Here is an 18,712-nt window from a genome sequence, read left to right as displayed (position 1 = left end):
TATGTATTATTTTTGGCTGCCTCATGGCAACTTTACATTGTGGGTTTTGTAATGTTTTAAAATATTTAAAAGACATTTATTTCTCCATATACTTAATAACTCTAAACAAGAAACCATATAAAACTAAACCTTGTTCTTATGCTATAATTTCAGTGCATCACTATTCATAGTTTCACTCAATGGTACAATTAAAATCTCTCAGACAAGATGTCTCACACACATAGCAGCCAAATAAAATTAACACTCCAAATACTACATTTAGGTAAGGTTAAAATTGTGATACATGTCAGCCAAATCAAGAGTTTTCAGTAGTAAGATTATCTATAATATCTCCCTTGATCCTACCTGCTGTAGTGTATGCAGAAGTTAATGTTCAGATGATATTTTAGGCATCTCTTTTTATTCCCCTTTTGGTTTTAGGCTTTTAAGCAAGTCATAATATGTAATTTCCTTCTGGAACATTTGATCAGATAAATCAGGGATCTAAAATATAAACACCACCTACAGATGTTTGGGGATTGCTTTTATACTCTTACAAGAGACCCCAAGCCTGCCTTGAGGGTCATGTATGGCTGTTCAGCCACCTCCAAAATGCTTCGAAGAAAATCAAGGCAAGTAGGAACATGGCAAAGAACAAACGAAAGAGCAAAGGCTTCTACTGGATAACAGACGGGCACAGATCTGTTCAAAGGTACTAGTCCCCTCAATCTCTAACCTTCAAACTATTTTCAAAGATTGTGAACTTAAACTTTTCTTTGAAACTCTCACTTGTAACAGTTAAACCTAATTTTTTTTCTTTCTTTTCCGAGATAGGATTTGCTTTGTTACCCAGGCTTGAGTGAAGTGGTGCAAACATGGCTCACTGCAACCTCAACCTCCCAGGCTCAAGAAACCCTCCTGCCTCAGCAACCCCTGCGCCTCCCTGCCACCTCCCCAAGTAGCTGAGACTACAGGTACACACCACCATGCTCAGCTAATTTTGTATTTTCTGTAGGCTGGGTTTTACACCATGTTGCCCAGGCTGGTCTCAAACTCTTAGGCTCAAGCAATCCCTCCGTCTCAGCCTCCCAAAGTGATGTGATTACAGGCATGAGCCACTGCACCCAGCTAAACCTATATTTTAAGTAGTTTTGGCCTGTCTAGAAATCATCAAGAAGGAGTCTGGACATGCAGGAGTCGTCAATATCTATTAATATCTGGTTGTGCCCTAATGGATCTATGAAAGGTGATAACTATAAAGCATTATTTTAAACTAATGTATTCAGAACGCCTTCTATGTCATAGACTTTTAGTTATCCAAAATAAAAATAAATGTTTGTTGGATGGCTTCAAGAACCAGCAACATAAATGGAACATGGAATTAATTTGTAAATAAATACTATCAAGTTCAAGTGGCAATCCATCCAAGACCCACCCTACTTTTTTCTCTAGTCTTAATATTTCCCCATTCTACTTCCATTTCTTTTTCTTTTTCTTTTTCTTTCTTTCTTTCTTTTTTTTTTTTCCTTGAGATGGAGTCTTGCTCTTCTCTGTTACCCAGGGTGGAGTGCAGTGGCGCAATCTTGGCTTACTGCATGCTCCTCCTCCCAGGTTCACACCATTCTCCTGCCTCAGCCTCCCGAGTAGCTGGGACTACAGGCCCCGCCACCATGCCCTGCTAATTTTTTTTGTATTTTTAATAGAGACGAGGTTTCACCGTGTTTGCCAGGATGGTCTTGATCTGACCTCCTGATCCGCCCGCCTCGGCCTCCCAAAGTGCTGGGATTACAGGCTTGAGCCACGGCACCCGGCCTCCCATTTCAAGATATATAATCTTTATAGAGAACCAGACATTCCAGCAGAAAGACAAAAAGATAGTAGATGATCAGGGAAAAAGAGAAGCAAGAAGCAAGGATGAAACTAGATCCTTTGATTCTTCACACAGCATTACCATGAAATTCAAATCAAGAATGGAACTCAAAGGTCTGAGCTTTTGCCCTTCTGATAATAATTATAATTTTTCAATTTTGAAGGCATTTTCAAAACCATGTATCATTTATATAAATGATATATGTTATAAATCATAAACAAGATTTATCATGTCTATGCTCTTATTATTTCTCCTGATTCTTCTATCTGATCTTTTCTCTCATACTGTCCCTTTCCTTCTCATTCTAAATGGTCTCATCATCCCATAATTCTAAGTGGGCACCAAAACATACAGGATCAAATCTTGAACAGTAAAGACAGTTTTTATTCTGTCTCAAGTCTGTTCCCAGAAAGCTCTGACTCTTACAGCCATCTGTCCCCAACTCTCATTACTACCCACTTTCTTGTCATGATAGCTATTCCTCTGGGAACCTGCTGTGAAGATGCCTGACAAGAGAGTCTAGGGCTGCCTAGGAGGAACCAACTAGGTTCTGAAACTTCATTTAGCAGCACCTGGAGCTGGTACAGAATGTCCCAGGGCTTGTTATCTTTAGGATGTTTCAGAATATAATACTTTGTTCTGTTTAACGGACCACACATATTGGATCACCACCTTCTTGCCCCTAAAACTATAAATAGAGCTGTTTTTCACTGTTTCTTTCACATAAATATGATCATGCTGACCTCTTTTCTTTTACTGAACAGTAAAACAATTTAACAAAAGTGTGTGAATTCATAAGCCCTCAGAAACATCATTTCAATTATTTACTAAATGGGAGGCAGTTTGACCAGCCTCTGATGACAGCTTACAACAGCCCCCACCCCAAAACCTCTCACCTCTAAGCCCCATTTTCAGAAGCCATTCTACAATGGGCATAGGCAACGAATAACTAAGTCACAGCACTATTCCCATACATACACACACATATACACACAACACTCAGATTTATTTCTTGAGCAGCTACCATTAAATTTGAGAATCCAGTAATATTATGAATTAAACAGAATTTTTCTGAGAAATGTATACACCTTTTCATTAGTTCCAAAATTAGTCTATGGAAATCCTTATTATCCATATGAAATTTAAAGTTTCAAACATACTAAGCCATACTTGTCCCACTGTTCAAACAAACCAGAAATGTTGAGAAGGCAATAAATGAGTTCTCCAGCCACTTGGATTCTAAACAGCCACCCAGAGTGTAGGCCTAACTTAGGCCTTTTCTATGGTCCTACTACTAAATTAAGTAGTCATAGTCAAGAAACTAAACTACAGAGAAAAAAAAAAAGAAAATTTTGTTAAATAATACACAAAAGAATGAAAAAGCACCTCAATAAAATTATCAATAAGGCATGGGTATGAATCCCTTTTACTTCTGGCCCAACCTACCGTATTACTTTACTAGAGACACCAAATCACAGTTCACTTAGGGAAACAACAAGGACATAATAATGGATGAGATTAAGAGTTTTGCCTTCTTTACACTCTAGGAGGCTCAACTAAAGAATTAAAACACACACTCTGAAAATACGGCCTGTAGTTAAAGAAAAATAAAGAATTTTAGGGAATACAGTCACAATTCACTTTTAAAACTACTTCTGGCCTTGTGATATAAAAAAAAAAGAATCTTTGAATTATTCTCCAAAGATGAATGGCTCAAAGCAGAAATAGCTACAGGCTGACTAAACAAGGAAAACAAAATAATAAGCCTTTATACAATCCAAATATCTACTCATATATCTACCTCAAAATTCAAATAGGCACCAACTACCTCATGCAACTAGGTGTCATAGACATTAACCTGGGTTTAGAACAACATAAATGCTTGAGCTACCCCTATTTAATATGAGGTGCTGAATTAGGGTGCCTCTGCCAAGTGAGTTTTATGTTTGCACAACTCCATCATAATGGATCATGATGCTTCTCAGGCCATAGTGATGAGGTCACCTGACTTTGAAAAACATGGAGTCTCTACTCTGTGTCAACACCATGCAGAGCTCATAGCCAGTTTCTACAATGCTGCCTGGCAGAGATAAAGACACCTTCTCACAGCCAATTATTAAATTATTCATGGTAATAAGAAACAGACCAGCAGGCACAGATCGAATCCACAAAAAATCTCAAATTTCCTTTTGTTTCTATTCGCAACACTTTCTTCCAATGTTATTAAAGGTGATAACTAAACTACCTACTTTGAGAATATTAGCAGTTTAAAAAGTTAGCACCTGTTAATGTTTAGTACCTTCTAACGCTTTTTTATTGCCCTTTAAGAAATACCAGTAACTGACAAGTAATTCCATGAGCTCCACATCTCTTCTTTATTTTAAATCATACCTCAAAGCATATCTCCCTTCCAGAATAATTTTTTCCATTAATTTTCTCCAGCTTCAAATTCACCAACTCAACAAATGTCCACCCTCCTGTACAGTGATTTTTAATCTCCTATGATAAGATAAACCCAATCATCAGTAAATGGTTAACAGTACCTACTCCTAAACCATGGGTACCTATCTTTAAAGGGTAGCTAAAGAGGAAAAGAAAACAAAAACCCTAAAGTGGGCAAAACAGAAAGAAAAAGCAGTGTTCTACATAATGTATAGTCTAAGTAGCTCTGAATAATAGAGCTAATTATAATTTGCAACCCCTAAACCTGCTGAGTATGCCTGCTGAAGCACTATCAATTGAATGAAAATGAATATATCCCATCTAAACGACATGCTATTTACTCAAACAAGTCACTTCAATTCAGTGAAGGGGATTGTTCTTCAAAGCATGTCAAGTATTTAAATTTTACCATATATCTACAATTCATAAATTAGTAGTTCTAGAGTCATTAGTAGGACAAAAATGCAACCTTCTAATGAATTAAATAGTGCTTGTTTCTACTTGAGCAGGTGGAAAATTTGGCTGAGATTTTATCATTTCATTCATCAGGAAACCCTCACATTCAAAAAGTCACCAAGATAGCCAGTCACTCCATACACCGTATCCCCTATACTCAACTGGAAAACACCCTGACATATTGCTCTTCTTACAAACTAGAGATACATATTTCGATAAAAATTCATACCTTGACTCACACGATAGCAAAGCACACAGTATTAACATGAAAGTAAAGAGAAGTTTACCTGCTGGTGCAATAACATGTTCAAGGATCACTCAATAGCAGTATTTGAATGGTAATGGTTTCCTATTTGATAAGCCTGGGATCTCACTTTATTATAAGACTCTCACTGAGTCCTGTAAATCCTCCATTCCTCAACTCTCTTACTGGGAGATACTTTGTATACATTTTACTAAAAATAAACAACTTTAGGCACTATGGCTCACACCTGTAATTCCAGCACTTTGGGGGAGCAAGGCAGGAGAATTGTTTGAGCCCAGGAGTTCGTAGCTAGACCATGTCTTTACATTTTATTTGTTAATTTTTTGAAGTTTGTTTTACATGCTGAAACATGAAGTTGTAGTTCCACCCTCCTTGAAAGCAAACACAAAGAAAGAACTGTGTGGAATCGATAACGACTGAAGCTGCAACACAGACACCTATGTCTAAAGCAGACTACTTCCTAGAGACACGAAAAATTGCATGTTGTAATACCTAATGCACCTGCAGGTTTATGTAATTATTCAAACTAAGCAAAGCATTTTCTCAAAGTGGGCTGTAAGAAGGGAGGTGGCTAAAACAGGGAATTTTCATCAGTAAAAGAAAACACGGTGTCACTGGCATTTTTTGTTAAAGAGCATATGAGTACCTCAATGACAAAGCAATCAGACTAGTGACAGATACTTAGAGCTCACCTTTGCAGATCAACAGAAACTTTGAATAACTCTGAAGTACTAAGTCAAAACTATTTTTTAAAATTACACTGAAAATAGACCTGTATTTCACTTTTGCACTGGCAAGAAAGAAATGAATAATTGTATATGAGAAAATGTTACAATACACATGAGAAAACACCTACTTGCTAAAATGACAGAATTTCCATCCTAACATGAAAGAGGGGGGAAAACCTTCCTAAGAGAGATTAGAAGTAAATTCATGTTTTGATTTTTATGAATAATATTTATGAAAAAGGCAGTCTACAACTTTGAAAGTCCCATACATTTATTTGGAGACTTTTGAGTTTCTAGTTCACTCTAAATGGTGTAATAAAGCACTGACTGCTTGATATATTTTAATTTCATTTGGGGTCAAATATCCCAAAGATTCATATTGGGTTAACAAATTAGACAGGATTAGAATTATTACTAGAAGTTTTATTTTACAATATTAGAATTTTAAAAGAAAATTACAAAGCCAACAATCCTGTAAGAGTTGCACACACCTCACAGATTTTAATCGTTCCAAATGGCACTCACCTGCTTTTTTACTGAACGACTGCTCATAATTTTTTCTACCACGGGGCCTTCTGCATCAACAGATTCCTTGAAAAAAAAAAAAAAGAGTCCTGTGAATCAATTCAAATAGAAAACATCTCATCTCAAGCTGTAAGAGCAAGAAATCTTTCCCTTTTGCTACCATCTCCACACCTTTTAAGTCACTGGGCACAAAGTTATCAGTGAGACACACGACTGAAAGGAACAAAAATCTCACTCTACTGAAAGGCAAAAGGAAGATTTGTGCTTATTACTTCATGATTATATGGTTTAATTATGTGGACCAGCCTAGGTCCCTAAAGCTAGAGAGCAATCAGAAATTCTAGCCACCAAGACAAAATAATTTCTACATGTTAGCAGTCAAAAATACAACTTCTCTTCATCTATACCCATGGGGTAAAGATACTCATCATTCTGCTATAGTAGGCATCTTTTATCTATGGAGGTCACATAAAACATTATGTAACAACTTAACATAGAAAAAATTACCAAATAAAACGCAAAGGTGCATTTAATACACTTTTCAACGGGTTACCAGTTTGTTAACTAAAGTACAGTAATGGTAAGAAAAAAGCATTATTTTTTTAAAAAAGATCTTTATAATGATCAATCCTACACTACCCATATTTTATACAAACTGTTTTATCCATCATTTACATTGCACAGAGAATAAAGTACACCCTGCTGGGTACTACAAGGCAGTAATTTCATAAAGGGGTTCTCACAGTGCCTAACAGCAGGAGACAAGCTTGAGTGGTTTATTAAAGTCCCAGAAGCCACAGCACTGAATTCTCAGAGGTATATTCAGCCTCCTTATATTTTAACTCTGGCTCTTCCTCACCATAGACCATTAATTCTCCAAAATTGTGTCAAATTACATATCACAGGCTTATACAAAAATAAATTGCAGTGAACAGGGCTTTTTAAAAGATACTGCTAAACAACGTATTTCCCATAGCACATTATCCAACATTAGGTGGATGTTCCCTTGCTGAAAGTACAATGCTTCCACTGCACTTCTCAGATTGCAGCAATGAAATTTCCAGTCCATCTTTAAAATGCATCCATAAATCCCACAAATCTGGCACTAACCTGCTGTTCTGACTGCGAGGTGTTGGAGGGGGAATCCCTCCCAGCAGCATCTGCATCATCTGCCTCCTCATCGGAAATCTTGAACTCCAGGTCTTCAGTGTAGCGCTTTCTCTTCACCTGTCTGCTGGACCGTCTCTTCTAAAACAAAAACCCAACACAGTGGCCTTGAACTTAATGATTAAAAAGAAAAATGCTCTTTATAATGGCACCGAGTGGAAGGATGAATTTTTTAAAAATTAATCTTAAGGAAAAGGTGATAATGTTAATCCTATAAATGATGTGAAAAGATCACAGTGGTAACAAATAAAATAGAAATGGGTGGAAATCTGGAGTCAGACGCCTGGAACAGCTGTAGCCCTGCCACTCCCAGCTACGTGCCCTTCAACTGGGAAAATGGAAATAACAACAAATCTGGTTCCTCACTCAGTCAGTATGTCCATCAAAAGTGGCAGCAATACTGGAGCTGGCTAATGAATCTACAGGGGTTCATTATACTATTCCTTCTACCTTTGTACATTTTAACATTTTTCCCATATAAAAAGTCCAAAAAAAATCAGTGAATTAGAAGATAATCTGTAAATTATAAAGTTCTATACAAATATTGTTATAATGCTATCCAAGGTACCCAAGATATTTCAGGCCATTTTCAATGAAAGGTTTTTGTATTTTAATCTTGATCCTAAAAGAAATACTCTGAAAATTTCTGAAGAGATGAAGGGTTAAATGGCAAAATTCATAATGAATGACTATGAAAAGTAATTTTACTTTTAAAAATATGTTTTTAGCATAGTGGTTAAAATTAAAAAGATTGGTAACAGCCAGTATTAGCAGGATTACTGGCAAACTGGGTATTCTCACAATCCTGTGGTCAAAATGCAACCCATACAGTCCTTGCAGGACAATGTGGTCCTATCCATCAAAACTTACATACGCAGACTCTTTGACTCACTACCTTCACTTCCAGGAAGTTTGGGAATATCTGCAAGATAAACTGTAAAATAAAAAGAAAAACAAGCCACATAACAAGAAGTAGCTTAAGATTCTATTTAAGATAAATAAAAAATGTTATCTATTTAGATGTGTGCAGCTCATTGATATATTAACTTCTTAAGACAAAAAGACTGCATATCTTGTTTACTTCTCTATGCCTCAATGAGTATTTGCTAAAAAATGAATGTATATGTATATGGCTTTAAACAAAGGAATCTGAAAAAACACACAACAGACTATTAATAGTTATAAAGATGGGGAAAGAAGCAAATGGAGCAGAACAAGAGGTTCTGAACTCTTTGTTCATAATAATTCTATACTATTTAACTGTTTTGTCAAATAATTCATTTTGCAAGCTAATTAAAAATAAGGAGAAATAACCTTTTTATTGATATATGTATGTGAAATCTAAATTTGAAAATGACACATGTAAAATTTTAAGCTGCTAATGAATTCAAGAATATTACAACCTATGGAATGAGTTTGCAAAGCACACAGAAGAAATAGAAATATTGAGAAAAATTTTTATACAAAATTTTTTCTAAGAATTATGAAATAAAACTTTTTAAAGAGTCTGATGAATGCTAAAGTTGAGACAGTAAGGAAGAGAGAGGCAAAACATACATTGTGCGCACCTAAAGCAAGACAGGCACTACCAACTCTCAAGTTAGGATGAACACAATCCCAGTACTTTTCCCCAAAGAGTGGTACTGATTGATTTAAATCTTATTAAGTTTGTGTTCTCCCTGCTCTTAAAAGGGGATTTGAGACAGTTCACAATATGAACTCGGTATAATATGACCATCAAATAGACTGTTAGAGACTGTTAGCTACAAGCCACACACAGCTGTGGCCACAGAGGTGCAAAGTACTTTTCTGACGTGAGACCACTCTAGAAAAACTTTATTAAGAGACTTCCCTGTGGCTTACACGGAGGGAGTAGTGACATGGGCCAGAGGTTCCTCCTGGGACCCTCCTCTACAGGACAAAGCTTTGGCACTGCCCAAATCAACCCCAGGTGGAGGCAATAGAGATTTCAGCAGAGTCTTTTGCCATCTGCAATCCTTCCCCATATCTCAGGTGGCAATTTGATCTTGTAAGTCCTAGAACGAAAAGCTCTTGTTTGAACTGGCCTCGACTCTTACCATGTGACTCTTATCATGTGACCTTGGACAAGTAATTTTGTGGACGACTCCTGGTCTGTAGAATGGGGTTAATGACAGTAACTACCTCATATGAATACTGTGAAGATCACATAAGGGAATTCATTCGAAGCTTTTAGAACAGTACATGGTAAATAATGTGAGATGTAATTAGTAGGACTAAAGTTATCATTAATCAGCTCCAGCTTTCCAAAGAAAAATGGCCCAGTTACCTTGTACAGCTTCCCTTTTCTTTCCAAAGCTGACCTACTTACTCCTGCTCTCATGCCCACTTTACCATTCCTCACTTCTGGACCACCAATTTCTTCAAGATATAAAAGGCCATTATCAAGAACAATTTTAATACTGCAAAATTTAGCATATGCTGTATTTCATTTGATATGTCAATTTAACTCAATTTAAATGGATTCATTTATATTTCCATCTTTACACCATTCCAGTAAGAAGGAATGGGCTCCTAGTGATCTGCCTGCAGATGTTTCATCAGGTTTCCCTGCTTAAGGCCCCACTGTCACAGTGTTGTGCCATATAAGTAACTGGATAGGGTCTAAGACAAATCCACTTTATGCTAAATCCTACCCTGACGTTAAAGAAGGGTTCCACCCAGTGCAATAAGACAGAGTGCTTTCTTCTTTTTAAATAGAAATTTATGAGTTGGTAAGTATAACTTTTAAAATATAAGTTCCTCCTCATATCAACTTTGTGACATAAATCTGGGCAATAGTGATGGAGTTAGTTAGCAGTGGATACAAGGTCACTTCATATGTAAAAACACCCCAAAATACAATTATAACTCAATTTTATACAAATTTTTTAATGTTACATGGCTTCTCTAGTTTTAAAATAATAATTGATCTTACATTTATTTTGAGTATCAAGGTTCCTTTCACAATTCCCCAATGTAAAATTAAATTATCTAATACACAATGTTTCTATTGTGATCTGGTAAACTATTATTATCTGAAAGATTTTTGCGAATCAAAATGAAATATAAGAACTGTCTTTAAACCATAATTCAAAACTTTTGAATCGACACTAAAATAATAGATCGACTTTTTAAACTCAGATTGCTTTAGAAAAGATACTTAAAACAGGTATAACAAATAGAACATTTAAATGTTTCCATGACCTCACTGTTGAAGTAACTTGTGACACAATTTTGAGTTAGTTAAAATTACATGACATGGACCTTAGTGAATCAATCACAAAACTCAAGAATTTTAATGCTAAGCCCTTCATGCATGTGTTACAGGAAGAAATATAATAAACAACAAGTCAGCATCACTTCCTGTATCAGACATATCAAGAAAGCACAACTTTCAAAGTCAGATCTTGTGTGGTTGCTTATATTAGCTATTGAACACGTAACAGTTAGGCCCTAGTCAATTAGAAAGGATACACCAATGTTCACTTGAATTGATTAGCAGTTTTCCATATTTGAAATGCAGCAGGAAAAAAAAAAAAAACCCTAAAGCTAGCATTTCATAAGGTCCATCTGAGTCTGAATTAATACAAACATACTTTTAAAAAACAATAGCAGTATTTGTGAAAGAACAACAGAATTTCCTCTACTGACGTAAACAAATTCTTAATGTTGTCCAAATACTATTGACATAAAGGTCCTACTTTAAGCAAACATAAATCAGGAGAAAATACCCTTAAGGATAAAAAAAAAACACCTCAAAATCATTAAAACATTTGATTCGGTAAGACCAGATCCCAGTAAAAAAATAAAAATCATTAAAACGCTTTAGTTGTAAAACAGCCTACGCAATTAAAAAATGATATCTACTTACCTTCCCAGTATCTTTCCATTGATGTATAAAATAAAATCACAAAACAACCCACACTGCCAAAAGTATCACTATGTTAGTTACACAACCAAACCAAACCAAACCAAAACGCATTCATTCACTCCATCTCTCTCTCTCTCCCTCCCTTTCAGGTCCAGCTTAAGGCTATTCTGTGAAGTTACAGATATCAGGGAGTTCTACTCTAACAAACAAAAAGCCAAACCCAAAAATATCTGAAATTCTTTGGAATAGAGCTGCACACTACAAATAGTTTGTTTCTGACTGGTGAGGGTACAGGTGGAAAGTCCTGAGTGTGTACTAAACGATAAGAAAAAGTCCAGTAAGCTTCTAGAGGCTGGCTTCCTCCTGCAGGACAACTCTTCAGGAACTGCTCCTTGGCAAGTTAGATGTCATTCACATAAGTTACATTCCCAGCCATCCCAGTGGACTACACTGGCATGCTTCCAGGGAACCTAACAAGGAAATAATTTTTAACTGTCACGTGTAAGGGTCCTTCTCAGTCCAATCAGTGAAGGCAATATGCTTCACACACAAGAACCTACATTCCTCACGTTTACTTCAGGGTTAGCATTTCAACTCATTCCTATAAAACTCTCCTAATGTCAGGAGAATATTCTGCAGAGTTGCCATTTGGAAAGTCACTGGCTTGTTCTTAGAAACTTTAGTATTACATGAGTTACATTACATGAATATATCTCAACTTTGACTGTCAGATGTCAGAAACTTTAGACAAGCTACTACAAATTACATCTTAATTTTTAATTCTGCAAAATTAAAAAAAGTGACAACCAAACTTTAGAGAAATTTTAAAATGTGAATGAAGTTTTATATGAGCCTGTATATTCACAAAATGTTCAACAATATGTTAACAATAACATAGACAGCAAAATATACATTTACAGAAATAAATGAAGAATCTCTGCCTTATTAATTATAGAATCAAAGATAGCAAAATCAAGCCACTCTCGTCAGGAGTGTAATTTCTTGTTCCACGCCCGCTCCCCCTCCCCACATCACTATGGAGATAATGTTCCAGACCACAATAAAGACATCTCAAAAGCATCTCTATAACAAGATAGCGGAGGTCTTGTGTACTTCATACATGGCTAAAGTTACCTATGTTAAATGACCAAGGCTCGGGAATCACAATAATTATATTACCTGAACACCTGGGTCCTCATCTTCTTCAGGAGGAGGAGATGGTGGGGGTGTTTTATCTAAGTCTGAATTTTCAGAACCTTCTGTTTTTCCCTTGTTGACCTTTTTCTTCAAAGCACTTGCTTCTGAGTCAGGTTTCTTATTACTAGAATTCAAAGTGGATCACTTAGTGTTCACTTTTAATGTGTCTCTGCATGTCTCTTATATTTCCCACATTAATATCCCAAAAGTATCAATGACAATTGTTAAGTTCATACATATTGGCTATTTACAGTTAAATGCAACTTCCAATTAAGTTTTCCTGGCAAAACTCCATATTAATGACTTTTAGCAAATATATGACCTAATTAAAAATAAATTGCATGCAAAAACTTATACCACACATAGTATATTTGTGCAAAATGCCCCCCAGAACATCAAGCCATAATAAAAAATCAGATTAAGAAGTAGTTTTGCTATCAAGTTTTTAAGGTACACAACACTTTTTTAATTGTCATGAAAAATGATATCATGATCATCTCTTTGTATCTTCTGTGGATAGTTTTACACACTTATTTAAGTACTCTTTCCACCAGTACTAGAAGGTATCCTCTTTTATACCATCCAGTTACATTTTTGTTCAACTTATAATCTTTTAGAATATAATCAAAATATATAGCAATTTCCTGTTGTACATAATTTTAGTTAGTGTTGTGTTCTTAATTAAATATAAGCTTTATTTTGGTGCTATATGTTTTTTGAGATAATCACAATTAGCCCTTTTTTTTGAAAGATAGTTCTCTGAAAAATAAAAATACAGTAAAGCAACCCTAATAAAGTGCATGTTTCATAGTATGCTGCTGACAAGTGTTAGCAGAATTTGAATATTACATAAGACAAAGGACATAAACTTTAAGAAAAAAAATGTTTTAAGTTTGCCATTACCTCTAGAACCTTTACCTGATTTTCTTTCAGAATGTATATTTAGTGTTACCTTCCATTTCTATTTCCAAATCAGCTCCAATTTTTTTTTTTTTTTGAGACAGAGTTTCGCTTTTGTTGCCCAGGTTAGAGTGCAATGGCACGATCTTGGCTCACTGCAACTTCCGCCTCCCGGGTTCAAGCGATTCTCCTACCTCAGCCTCTCAAGTAGCCTGGATTACAGGCATGCACCATCACACCCAGCTAATTTTGTATTTTTAGTAGAGATGGGCTTTCACCATGTTGGTCAGACTGGTCTTGAACTCCTGACCTCAGGTGATCCACCTGCCTTGGCCTCCCAAAGTGCTGAGATTACAGGCCTGAGTCACTGCACCTGGCCATCAGCTCCAAATTTTCTAACACCAATTACTATTTGTTATCCAACACTGAAAATAATCCAACCTCAGTAATGATATTTTTCAAAAATATTTCTAGGGAGCCTCAAATTCCAATAAATTGTGAAAAACAAAAGCTGTATTTCAAAAACCTTCAAAAAGTTTATTTATTGAAATGTGTAAGTTCTTAGGAAAATGTGCTGACACAATGCATTAAACAGCATGTTTTTACCGTCGGCTACTACAAAAGGAAGAAGCCAAGATATCTATAAGGCTTTCAGAATAAAGCATATGTCATGTAAAATATTTCAAAAGTATTGTTAATAAAGTACCCATCACACACCTAAAATGGATTTTTTCAACTAAATAAAATATCTGATCATCTTAAATTAGTTATTCTTAATACTCAGAGTTTTATTTTATTTTGTTAACATTTTAGCATAGTAAATAGCTACATAAGAAAATAGCAATTCAAGATTATAGCAAATGGCAGTTAGGTTTAAAAAGCTATTTTTATTTAAAAGAAAAGAAAAAGGAAATGCTCTAAAAACTTTGTCTTCAAAAGATCCACAGAAAGCATAATATTTTTAAAATTAAAAAAAAAAAAAATCCATACAACCGTTCCTCATCCAACTGTCCTAGTGTTTACGCTACACATGGACAGAAGTCTCCCCTACTATGAGGTTCCATTTCCAGCATTTATTTCCGCTCTAACTGCCACAAATTATACAATACTACAGCTGAACACTGGGCCCCTTTCCTTTCATCTGCACGCCAAGAGCAATCAGATTACCCTGGTAACCAGCGGTCACATGACCAGCACCTGCTCTTTTGGCTGGATGCCACTGACTAAAGCCATCTGCTTCCCTCAATCAGCTTTCAAACATTCTCAACACCTGCGCTGCAGTGTTTTGTGGTTTCTTTTATCAAATCAGTGCAAAACTGCTTCCAAAACTTTACATATTTCTCAAATTTGTTTAAATCAGAGGTAGGCCTGTCAAAGAGTTGAACCACTGCCAGGTAAAGTGAGTTGGCAGCTCATGCTTTTCACGGTGACCTCTCTATACCAGAGTGAAGTACACGGTTTAATTTAGAGGGCTGCCGGGCCCTGCATGCATGGTCCTACAGGAGTAAAAGGCTTACTATCTGGAAACCGACCAGAGCCCAGGTTTGAAGAAACATCAATTTGCTGAAGGAGAGAAGTGCTAATGATTTTCCGTCTGCCCTTCCAAAGAATGAACTGTATGGAACCTCCAAGATAGCTGAAAGTCAGACAGGCCCTCTCCAAATGTTTAGACAAAAAGCCTATAGCCAAGGGAAGCACTTATCCCAGATCTGAGTATGGAAAGATTTCTAAACTCATCAGACCTTGCACTACTCATGTTGTTAAGGGACAGCTAAGCATTTCCATGCATCAATATACAAATCAAAGAACACTCTAGGAAGTAAAAAAAAAAGCAACAAAATCTTCAGTGTCCACCCTACAACATTACCATCAAGGACAAAATTAAGTTATGTAAATTAAATTGCCTTTGCTACTATTCTGCAATAAGCTAATTGTGATTTTCAACTAAGTGTTGTATTAAAACTGCTTTGCCCAAATATATCCAAGTCAAGATTTTTCTTTTAACAAACAAAGGTAATCTAGAATGGTGGATATGAGCATTGACTTGAGTCAAGATAAACCTTAGTTCCAGTTCGAACTGTCATTTATAGGCTGTGACCATGGATAAGTTACTTAATTTGAGCCTCAGTTTCCTCATCTGTAAAATAAGGTTAATATTTATACAGTCTTCCAAGATTTATTATGAGGTTTAAATGAGAAAATGGCACAGACAGTTAACATCCACACCCATGTGAAAAACAAGCAGCTGAGTCTGGGAAGTATTCTCTGGTCATGGCTCAGACCCATTTGGGCCAATTCAGCTGCAGAGACTTACAGACAGGACCCCACCTTCACCAAGGATGACTTCATTCAAGCAACATACATAGAAGGAAGAGCCTTCATCAATATTACTAAGCAGTTGCTAAAAGAACATGCAAGCAAACAGACCCACAATGCACTCCTCCCCATGCCCATGACCACTGCTTTAGTTCAGACACATATCATTTCCCGCCCAGGCTATTAATCATAACAGCTCCCCACTGCCTCATCACCCTCATGCCCCACGTGCAGGGCTATACAACATCAGACTGGTGGAGAAAAGACAGAGAGTCCACATGCATAGTTATCGTTTATATCTGTAAGCATAAAAACTAGTCTTTTATAACATCAAATCCAAAACATAGACATATATTCCTCTTCCAAATTACAATAGAAGCTGGAATGTATAAAAACGGCCAGTGTTCTAGGTAGGGGGGATGAGAATGTCTTTAAGAAGTAACATCACTTAAACCAACATTGCAATATTGAAGATAAGGCCACTCTGCTGCCTGACACAGATACAGAACCATAAGACTCCTCTAACAGCTGCAGTGATGGCTACTCATGGGCCTAGCTCAGGCCGACAGCCACGTGGCAGCCTGTGAGTGGGAAGAATAACTAGGCCATGTGCAGGGAACACCTGTAAATTCCATCCCTGAATGGCACCAGCCCAGAAGAAATCAGGTCTGCCCTCATTCCTCTCCTAAACCTGCTCTGCCTTCTGCATTTCCCACCTCAGCATCATGGTAATGCCACCAAAACATCACCTGAAAACTCATCTCAAGTCACCAGAGTAACCAGCTGAAATGCAAATCTGACTGGGGCATTCCTCTGCTTCAAACCTCTACATATAATGTCTGAGATTCTCCATATGGGGGTACCAGACCCTTTGCCTCTTATGCTTCCAGGCATACAGAACTATTCTCCAAAACACACATGTATCTCTTCTACCTATACTTTTATCCCAATCTACTCATCTGCAAGACTCAGCATAGACACCACTCATTTCAAGAAGCATTTTCTAATCACCACGGTCTGGATCAGATATGATCTCCTCACTCCACCCTGGATGGTGTCACATGATGTACCCCATACAAAGGATATGTAAAATACACACAAGTTGGTGGTAACATTACTGCAATGTATTAAAATCAAAGTACTATATGTGTGTCTTTCTCCAACTATCATATAAGCTCAAGCAGAGAAGGAACTGTGTCTTACTATGTTTGTATTTCTAGAGCCTACTCTGGTAGGTTACTTATAATTGTTAACTGGTCTAGTTACAACAGTACAAGTAATAGCAATAACAACAGCGGAAACATACATAGCCCTGGGTATGTACCAGGCACTACTCTAAATATTTTTCTCATTAACTCATATAAGAACTCCCCACATAGCACCTACCTTGATGAAACACCTATAAAGCTCAGTACAATCGGGCTAAAGTTTAAAAACATAGAGTGAAACCTAGCATTTTTTAAAAAACCAATAGAAAAGAATACCATCTACATACCTTGCCTTCATACTCACAAACTTCTTTTGTGATCCTTATCTCACATCATTACTGATAATGACCAAAAACCAGGCCACCCCTCCTGAGGCTAGAGGCTGAGACACAGAGCCATCCACTCATGAAGCTAGAGAGACATGGAGCCATCCACTCATGAGGCCAGAGAGATGTGGAGTCATCCACTCACGAGGCTAGAGAGACGTGGAGCCATCCTCTCCTGAGGCTAGAGAGACGCAGAGCCATCTACTCGTGAGGCTAGAGAGACTCGGAGCCATCTATTTGTGAGGCTAGAGAGACGCGGAACCATTCACTCATGAGGCTAGAGAGACGTAGAGCCATCCACTTGTGAGGCTAAAGAGACACGGAGCCATCCACTCCTGAGGCTAGAAACTAACACACAGAGCCATCCACTCATGAGGCAAGACAATGAGATATACAGCCATCTACTCATTTTAGACAAGCCCTTGTAATCAGATGGAGAACATTTTCTGAGGATGCTGCTGGAGGTTCGAAGGGCCACTGTTCCTCCTCCAGCCTTACTTACGTTTCACATTTCATCATGAGAGCTGGGTTACACTGGTAGGTAGTTGGATGTGCTCAGGGTCCATAGCTAAGCGACCAATGTCTTAAGTTCTGCAGTCACCCCCAATGGCACCAAAGCATATACCAACTTAATGCAAACTTTTAGAAGCAGGCATTAGAAGAACACAAACTTTATATTCAGAGAGCAGTATTTGTCGCATGGAGAGACAGTCTAGGCAATCTACCTTTATGCAAGGAGTCATGTTCAGCTTACAACTGTAAGTCCATAAGGACGGCCTAGTCATATTACCTGAAATGGGGTTGGATGGATTCAGTATAGACAACTAATTCCTTCTGTTGGCTTTCTAAACAAAGCTTGATACAAAGGGCCATAGCTCACTGGAAAGCCAGGTAGCTGCCCTGATTTATTACAAAATAGAACACAGTTAAACACTGATTAGTGTCAGCCTAATGATCTAAGTCCTGAATAGAAAGAAAACTCGAAAAAGAACCAGATTGTGGACCCAAATGTGATGAGAATATGGTCAGCTAATGAGAATGTTTGGAAAATGGGAAGGAGTTCTCAATCAGTCTCTTCAGATGGGATAAGTTAGTGAAGTTTCTCACCATATTAGGAAAACTTAACCTTAAGGCTTAGGTCATGAGGATTAATCAGGTTTGTTTTCAGAGACTCAAGCTTCTCCAAAATGTTACATTATAATCTTTTTGAAGAGTGAAAGGTATTAAAGCATATTCTTACACTTTATATCCTGAAAAGGCTTTGAATAAAGAAATGAACCTAATGGATAAGAAGTAAAAGAGATGTTTTTGTGGCATGGGATGCCACACAGAATGTGATGCAGGGTGTTTGTGGCAAAATACAACTCTAAAATGATCTGAGCTGCCACACTAAAATACACAGCTAGATGTTAGAGGCCAAGGGCTCAATGCTGGCAGAGGA

The 18,712-nt window shown here is 37.0% G+C and overlaps 1 protein-coding gene across 13 annotated transcripts in view; it reads right to left on the bottom strand.

The window, feature by feature from the left end:
* CHD7 (chromodomain helicase DNA binding protein 7) overlaps positions 1-18,712 on the bottom strand; it is a 188,502-nt gene that overhangs the window by 59,662 nt on the left and 110,128 nt on the right. For 12 of the 13 annotated variants that reach the window (XM_045398308.3, XM_073998839.1, XM_045398306.3 and 9 more), the window contains 3 exons: positions 12,504-12,645; positions 7,376-7,513; positions 6,266-6,331 (listed from right to left, as the gene is read on the bottom strand). In XM_045398308.3, coding sequence (XP_045254243.1) covers positions 6,266-6,331; positions 7,376-7,513; positions 12,504-12,645 — 346 coding nt within the window. Of the gene's footprint in view, positions 1-6,265; positions 6,334-7,375; positions 7,514-12,503; positions 12,646-18,712 lie in introns of those variants that run through there. The other variant, XM_045398316.3, reaches the window with a different exon arrangement.

Source organism: Macaca fascicularis, chromosome 8, assembly GCF_037993035.2.
Source record: "Macaca fascicularis isolate 582-1 chromosome 8, T2T-MFA8v1.1".
NCBI classification, from domain to species: Eukaryota; Metazoa; Chordata; class Mammalia; order Primates; family Cercopithecidae; genus Macaca; species Macaca fascicularis.
Note: the sequence above shows the minus strand (reverse complement) of the source record. Positions and strands in the feature narration are given on the sequence as shown.